At 44.9% G+C, this 8877-nt stretch overlaps 1 protein-coding gene across 3 annotated transcripts in view; it reads left to right on the forward strand.

The window, feature by feature from the left end:
• BACH2 (BTB domain and CNC homolog 2) overlaps window positions 1-8877 on the forward strand; it is a 323391-nt gene that overhangs the window by 296401 nt on the left and 18113 nt on the right. For all 3 annotated transcript variants that reach the window (XM_011367348.2, XM_023534832.1, XM_011367349.2), the window contains one exon: window positions 7143-8741. In XM_011367348.2, the coding sequence (XP_011365650.1) occupies window positions 7143-8741 (1599 nt within the window). The remainder of the gene's footprint in view (window positions 1-7142; window positions 8742-8877) is intronic.

Genomic DNA, 8877 nt, shown 5'->3' on the forward strand with positions numbered 1-8877 from the left:
CACCACTAGAGAAGGAAAGAAAAAGAGAAGGAAACGGAAGCACAGCTTCTCCTTTCCTCCCACCTCTGATCTCCCAACAGTACCCCCTGTTGGCAGAATCCAATAATGAGTCAACCAGCACAGGGGCCTGGGAAACAGTTTATAAACTCACAGCCTTGGCATTACAAAAGGGAACATAAGAAGAACGGGCATGAGGCGAAGTAAATAAGCAACATGTGAGTTTATAATGTCAGACTAAAATTAAATGAAAGAAGTTAAAGTTGTAGTTGGTCAGAGGTATTTAGATTTTCCTGTTTGTATTAAAGTAATGCTACTTTAGTGAATGAACAGAGATAGGTGTCTGGATGGGTAGATGGATGGATGGGTAGATGGATGGATGAGTTGATTTGTTTCTTATCTGAACAATTTCTGAATAATTTTTGTTAAAGTTTTTTTAATTAAAAAAGTTTGTATTTAGTTCATGATTTAGGAAAAACTACTACAAGTTGTATGTTCTGTCAATCCTTGTGACAGGAGAAATTGTAGTGAAAATGTGCATTATTTTAAGGTCCTTCCTCCAGAATTCCTAGGAATTAATTTCAGGAAGTCTGGGATCATGGCTCCCGATCATAAGAACTCAAGTCAGGTCTTTGTTCACTTAACCTACCTGATTTTATGTTTTTAACCAAACAGAAAGTGTGTCAGTGGGCCAACCATGCATTTCTGTTTAGGATATCCATGATCCTGCCAGTCACTGCTGACCTCCTCTGCTGATCCCAGTAGTCATGCCAGCTAGCTTTCGGAGGAGTTTAACTCAAATGGAGTTCCACTGTTCGACCTATACCCTGTGATGCTATCACCCCCATTGAAATCAGGGAGCACGTTTCCACTGTGTGTGTGTGTGTTAAAAGGGTAGAATCCAAAGACATGCAACATGTACAATTGCATAGGGCTCTGTACTCAGAAGGACCCTGTACTTGTCATCATCTTGAAATTCTTAACCTCTGAACAAGAGGCCCACATTTTCACTTTGCACTGAGCCCCGCAAATCATGTAACCAGTCCCAGTATTGGGGCAGAGAAGGGCACTTGTGAACAGAGGTCCAGGAAAGGCCTCACTGAGAAGAGCCTTCTCACTTCGGAAGAGCCCGAAGTAGATGAGGGAGTGAGCTATGCTCTTTGACTTATCTGATGAACTTCAACTCAGGCTTCAGCACTCAGGGCAGAGGTCACCTCCTCTAGGAAGGCTAACATTAATGCTTTAGCAATTACTGCCCCAGCTTGGTTCTCCCTTAGCACCTTACAAATACCTGTTATATACTCAGGTTACATTGTAGATATTTGTATTGAACACCTGTCTCCCTGGTAACCCTCTTAGCAACTTGGAGAAAGAAACTATACTTTATTCATCTTTGTAATAACAGCAGTAGTGATAGTTGTTACTCAGTGCCAGACCCTGTTCCAAAGGTTTTACTACAAGCAGGCATTGTTGTTATCCCTGTCTTATAGTTGCAGAAACTGAAGCACAGAAAAGTTAAAAACCAGTTTAAGTTTCACAGCTGGTACATAGTAGGTCTGGGATTTGAATCCAAGAAAGATGGATTCACAGTGCCTGGTACATGGTTGGTAAATGACTGAATGAGTAAAAGAAAAATAGTAAGTAACTAAAAGATCAGATAGAGAATCTTAGGGCAGATTTACAAATAAGAGAGAGACTTTATGTTATGGCTGTACACCCAAATTTAAGCCTGCACAGGAGAGAAAATACACTTAACTTTATGCTTTTAAGCCATATTCACTAACATAGATAATGATTTTCTTTAGCCAAAAAAAAAGCCATATGAAATTATATATTTATATGAATAAATCAACTTGAATGTCAATTTAGTTTTTGTGTTGTTACTTTAGGAAAGGAAACAAGATTGTTTTCTCTTGCTCTATCTTTAACTAAAAATGCAGAAATGACCAGAAGCTTTGTTGAAATAGTGAAGTCAGTTTAACAAATACATCTCGAATGTAGTATGCTTGCATAGCACGCTGCTTCGTAGAGAAAAGTGTGATAATATGGATATTAATTATAGAAAATTCAGTTTAGAAGTGACGGCTCATTGCTAAATCAGTCTTCATCCTGCCGAATGGGATGCAATACAATGTAGGGTGTGGGAAGGAAAAGTTGTCACCGATGTTGTTTTCTGTATTTGGTAAATGCATTCTTATACGAAAGTCAGCCAGGAGGGATGTCAGCGGCCTCAGTGTTTTAAAACCTCCGTCAGCATAGCTTTGTTACTTTCATCTTCCCAGCTCCCACAGTGTGTAAGAGATCTGGCTTCATCAGGGACGTGTACGTGGTGTTGCTGAGAGTAAAAGTTTCCATGTTTTGTAGGGATGTAATTAAGGGACTTTGAAAAGCATGCCACCCTTCTCCCAGGGAGCAGTCACCAGATCTCCTGATTTGTCTGGCCAGCCTTCTGCAGATGGGCTCAATACTACAACCATGTGTATATGCTGCTAGAACCAACAGAGGAGATCTTAATCATGTGGCTTAAGTAGGGAACTCTGTTCCAAACCCTCTTTTCAGTATACTCCTGAAGGCCAACTGCTTGATCCCTCTAATAATCCAGAAAGACAAAACTGTTAGCAGTTCCCTATCATAAGTTTTGTCCAGCAGCAAACTGGGCACCTGCTGAGAGTGAACACCCCAGCTCTGCCAGCAGCACCCAAACGTGTCCTCTGCCAGTTGAGGTTTCACCAGTTTCATCTTCCTTTCATCAACAGCATGGAGATGATACATCAGAACCCAAAGGAATATAGGGTTAAGGGTCATAGTTTCAGTGGGTCAAATTTTCAACACGTTAACACCATAGTGCATGAGTTTGGTAGTGCGACCCAATTTCTTTCAGGCCTGAAACTTGAAGGTCATAGCCACTTGCCTTGTGTGTGCCGATTTCTGGATGAGGTCATTGCCTCCTTGGGAGCAACCCGAGAGCAAGGAGATTGTTAACTTCTGACCTCTCCCAGGTCCTGGCCCCACGTGGCACATCGCATTCTTCCCCCAGTGTGTGATCCAGTCTCATCTAGAGCACAGTGTGTATCACACATTAACAAAACAGGTAGGTATGTATTTAAGCGTGATTAAAAAAATACTCTTTGAAATGATCCGTCCAAAATACTTCATTCAAAATACAAGACTGTTACCCCAGGCTGTCACTAATATTGTCTTTTGCATTTGGTTACCATACCTTTAGGCCATTCCTGGCTAGTGAGTTTTAGCCTAGATATGTCTGCTTCCCTTAGAGCAGTGGAACACAGTTCCGTTAACATCAGTGAAGTAAAACCAGTGTGCTATTTCTAGTCACTTCATTCCACTTTAACTTTATGATTATTACCTTTTAAATAACATTTTTATGGGTCATTAGTTTCGTGTGAGATCCTCCACCTCCCATCCGCTCTTATTTTTTCCCATTATCAGAGTCTTACTTGTTAAAAACAGAAAGTAAATAACAATGCAGACTGTGGTCCTAGGTTCATAAACATACAGCTTCATGTTGGTACCTGGATATTTGCTTTGTGAGTGCAATTAGTGAGTTTAATGATTCCTAAAAGTGGAAAGACAGGGCAACCTACTCAAGATGGAGCCTTTACATAGAAAAACCATTACATAGAAAGCCTCTGCCTGTTTTTACACTGGCTTTCAGGTGTGATTGGGCACCTGCTTTTTGTTTTCTATTAAAACTGGCCTGAAGTGCACCAGAGGTCACCTGTGGTAGTTCAGAAGTTACCCACTGTATCAAAGCAGCCTTTGACCCAGAGCAGACATAGACAGGGGAATTCACTGCACTCCAGGTGTCCTGCTCACGAGCATTCAAGGGATCCCCATGGACCTCAGCAGTTTCCTCTTCTCCTGAACTCATCTAGATTTCTCAGTTGACAATTAATTGTATAATCTCATGAGACCTCTTCCACTGTTGCCTTACACTATGACTTAATAATTAACTCATCATTGTGTATACCTCTTCTACAAAGCTGAATTGTAGGTTTCTGGAGCATAGGGCTGAGTCTTATACTTATTTATTCCTCATAGCATTGAAATTGGAATCCCAGCTCTGTGGATGAATACCTTCACTTCTTTTCTTCTCAGTTTCCTCGTCTGCAAAATAAATCACTCGTGCCTGCCTTGCAGGGCATTACGAGAACCAGCTAGCACAGTGCTGGGCCCCAGGAGGTGATCAGTGAGTGATAACTCTGCCTTAACTAGACAGAGCCCTGAACACAGACGCCGAACAAAATTTAGCAGAATTAAATATGACAAAGCAGAATTAAATTCATTTCGGGGAAGAGCTAGTTATAGACTCTTAAAATTTCCTGGTGAGGACACCATTTCCTCTGCCCTTGAACTTGAATGACAGTTTATAATCCCGTTTTCATTCATGACTCTTTCATGACCATCTGATGATCGTTTCAAGCTCATCTTGTCTCCAAAGCCCAAAAGATCGGTGGTTTGGTTTGGGATTTGCAGACTGTGCTCCTTGGCATCCTAAGTCCAACTCAGACGTCGAAGCATCAGCCCCTCCCTGGGTAGAGAAGCTTTTTCCAGCTCCTTGCAGCCATGTGGCAAATGGTGACACCCAGGACTGATCCAGTGATTCCCATTGGTGTTCCCGGCTTATTTAAGAAGTTTCTTCAAAAGGAGCCGTACTTGGGGGCAGTGTTGGGGCCTACTGAGACCAAGAACATCAAAATAAAAAAGAAATGGTGATAAATATAAGAGGACGAGGAGGACTGTATAGAAAACATAAATAGAATTGAGATGAGTTTCCTCAATTTCTTGCATAGGGAGCACATCTGCCAAAACTTGAAATGTGTATTATCCACTCAGCAACTGACAGCTTGCCTAGGAGTAGGGCATAAGATGCTTACTTTTTGGGACATCACCTCTGCCTTGATTCCGCCATTCCTGTTTGTGGTAGAGCCATGCTACAGTAAAGAAATGGGTCATGTGACATTCTCATTGCCGCCTTTGGTTACTTATAAATATTTACTTCCTTGCCTCGCACTCCTTTTTAAAGGTTCTTGGGAGAAATGTTCTGAGGACAGATATAGTAAGTACTACATTTGCTGAATCTGTTATGATGTCTGCTTAGTAGGACAAAAGTGTAGGTTAGATGAGCTCCTTTTTAATACTGGTGCTAGGGGACAGGACAAATACCTGCCTTGTATCGGTTGATTGATTTGGATATATTGGTTTACATGATGCCTTGCTCTAAAAGTAATTCGAGACAATACTCACCAAACACTGTGCTGTCACCTTCTGTACACTATAGCTGTATATTGTTAGAGGCACAGTTAGATTTAAGGCACATTCAGTAATATACAAGCTTTTCTTGGGTGTTTATCATGTTAGAGACCCTAGTTAGATGCAGTGTTACAAACAGAAATGAAACAATCCTTGATCTGAAGAATCTTGCTGTCTTATGGTAGAAACAGACACAATTCAGTATAATAAAAGTGAGATGACAATGATTGCCCCTGTAGAATTATAATGTGGGTCTAGCAGTCATGGTTTTTGTTGTATTTATTACAGCCAAATATCTTGGGAGTCATTAACTGACAGAATTTTTTATTTGGAATTTTACTTAAAGGACTTTAAAATTCTTATTAAAATCCTATTTAGTTCTGTATCTAAGAAACTTCCCTTACCGGAAGGAATGCAGCAATATATTAAATCAGTACTGCCCTGGAGAATCTAGGACATTTCCTCAATCTGGCAATGGGCTGAGAGAATAGTATCATTCGTCCTCTCTAGGAGGTTCAGAGAGGGCTCCCAGAGGAGTCGATGTCTGAGTGGAATCGTGAACAGCGGATATAAGCCCTCACGAGAATTTTGGCTCGGTGTGCTGCCGCGAATTTAGTACACATGGAAGTCGGCTACAAAGCTTGCCAGTTCATCTAGCTCTGCACTTACTCCCCTAGCAGATATCTTTTAATCACTTGTACTGTAGCTTCCATCAAGGACCCCATGAGTGCTGCTTTCACCTGGTTTGTACACACAATTTGTAGAGCAGCCTCTCCTTTCTATGGGGTCAGCAGTGCTTGCAAGAACCTAAAGGATGCATGGTTTTGCATAGAGGGTAAGGAGGCCTGCCCTGAACACCAGCACATTTAATCCACTTCCATTGGGGGGAAAAAAAAAATTGGCCTTAGGCAATGTATTTCTAATTGTCCAAGTTATTCTATGTGTGTGTGTGCATGCGTGCATGCATACACACACATACACACAAGCTGTGCATAAATAGCACATTTTCAATCTGTGTAAAATATGATGGATGAGCAGCATATGACAGTAGCCTTAGCCTCTGAAGATTCATCAGGAAAGAAGACAGCAGCATGGCAAAGCTGCTGCTTATAATTAGGGAAGGACTAGCCCATGTCCTGTGCCGCCCAGCTTCTTCAGCCATTCAAATGCCAGCCAGTTCATTTAGCTCTATAACCCCCATTCTTTATGGGCCAGGAGTTAGTTTCTTGTTGAGAACACTGCGTTGGACTGTCATCATCTCTGGTATCATCGTAAGATCAGATTTGACATGTTGACTGAGAAGTCGCAACTAGAAACCGTGATGGACGAGTGAAACAAGAGTTGCTTTTCATGTCTCTTTTTAACTTTGTAAATGAGGAAAAACTGTTTTGAAACCCTATGGACTTTCAGGTTTTAACAGGGACCTATTGGCAGTTTTGCGGTTGACAAGGAAACTATAATGCCTCCTTTGGCTCAAAGGAACTGCAAGAAGTGTCACAGAACTCTTTCTGCAGAATGGCTAGCAACAGGCCTGATTGGGAGGGAAATTAATAGGCTTCCCATTGTTACTGTGCATTTTTGCCAGGATATTTCATTAGTGTAAACACTGAACCCGTTGTCATCTTGTTTAGCCACTTGACCTTGGTGATTTTCAATTCTGTGTGTGGTGATGGAATAGAGCAGTGGCATGCACGAGACAGGCACTAATTATTGGTAGGAGAATCATTGCTGACCCAGTACGAGATTAACTGCTCCTTTGCAGTCTTTATTCTGGGACATTAGCGCTGTCTGGCTATTTTGCTTCAGTTGAGGGATTCGGGACAATAGCCATGCGGATGGTAACGTCGGCGATTTCCCTGTTTGTTTTGCAGGTCACGGCCAGGGGCTTTGGGCCGCTGTTGCAGTTTGCCTACACGGCTAAACTGCTACTCAGCAGAGAAAACATCCGCGAGGTTATCCGCTGTGCCGAGTTCCTGCGCATGCACAACCTGGAGGACTCCTGCTTCAGCTTCCTGCAGACCCAGCTCCTGAACAGCGACGATGGCCTGTTCGTGTGCCGGAAGGATACGGCGTGCCCGCGTCCGCACGAGGACCGTGAGAACTCCGCGGGAGAGGAGGAGGACGAAGAGGAGGAGACCATGGATTCAGAGACGGCCAAGATGGCTTGCCCCAGGGACCAGATGCTTCCAGACCCCAATAACTTTGAGACCACCGCCATCCCAGTAGCAGAGAAGGAAGACGCTGTGCTGCCCGAGTCCGACGGGCCGACGGACACCAAGGAGAGCTCCGAAAAGGACGCGTTAATGCAGTACCCCCGATACAAGAAATACCAGCTTGCATGTACCAAGAATGTCTATAATGCATCATCACACAGTACCTCAGGTTTTGCAAGCACTTTCAGTGAAGATAACTCTGGCAACAGCCTCAAGCCGGGGCTTGCCATGGGGCAGATAAAAAGTGAGCCGCCCAGTGAAGAGAACGAGGAAGAGAGCATCACGCTCTGCCTGTCCGGGGATGAGCCGGACATCAAGGACAGAGCCGGGGATTTCGAGATGGACCGCAAACAGCCCAGCCCCGCCCCCGCCCCCGCCCCCGCCCCAGCCGCCGGGGCCGCCTGCCTGGAGCGATCCAGGATCGTGTCCTCTCCCTCCTGCTTAAGGTCTCTATTCAGCATAACAAAAAGTGCGGAGCTGTCTGGCTTGCCCAGTACATCTCAGCAGCACTTTGCCAGGAGTTCTGCGTGCTCTTTTGACAAGGGCATCACTCAGGGTGACCTTAAAACTGACTATGCCCCTTTCACGGGGAATTATGGACAGGCCCACATGGGCCAGAAGGACACGTCCAACTTCACGATGGGGTCGCCCCTCAAGGGGCCTGGGATGGAGGCTCTCTGTAAACAGGAAGGAGAGCTGGACCGGAGAAGTGTGATCTTCTCCTCCAGCGCTTGTGACCAAGTGAGCACTTCGGTGCACTCGTATCCTGGGGTAAGCAGTTTGGACAAAGACCTCGCTGAGCCAGTGCCAAAGGGTCTGTGGGTGGGGGCTGGCCAGTCCCTCCCCAGCTCACAGGCCTACTCCCATGGTGGGCTGATGGCTGACCACTTGCCAGGAAGGATGCGGCCCAACACTAGCTGCCCGGTGCCAATCAAGGTCTGCCCTCGCTCTCCCCCGTTGGAGACCAGGACCAGGACTTCCAGCTCATGCTCCTCCTATTCCTACGCAGAGGATGGGAGCGGGGGCTCACCCTGCAGCCTCCCTCTCTGTGAGTTCTCCTCCTCGCCCTGTTCCCAGGGAGCCAGATTCCTTGCCACAGAACATCAGGAACCAGGCCTGATGGGAGATGGAATGTACAACCAAGTCCGACCCCAAATTAAATGTGAGCAGTCTTACGGAACCAACTCCAGCGACGAATCCGGATCGTTCTCGGAAGCAGACAGTGAGTCGTGTCCTGTGCAGGACAGGGGCCAGGAGGTAGGGAACCCACATAAATTCAAGCATGTGATCTACTCTCTCAGTCCTTTATCTGGACTCTCCCTGCCGACCCCCGCCGACCCCCCCCCCCCCCCCCCCCCCCCCGCCCCGCACCACTCCCAAATTGTTCTTAAGT

Source organism: Pteropus vampyrus, unplaced genomic scaffold, assembly GCF_000151845.1.
Source record: "Pteropus vampyrus isolate Shadow unplaced genomic scaffold, Pvam_2.0 Scaffold133, whole genome shotgun sequence".
Classification (NCBI taxonomy): domain Eukaryota; kingdom Metazoa; phylum Chordata; class Mammalia; order Chiroptera; family Pteropodidae; genus Pteropus; species Pteropus vampyrus.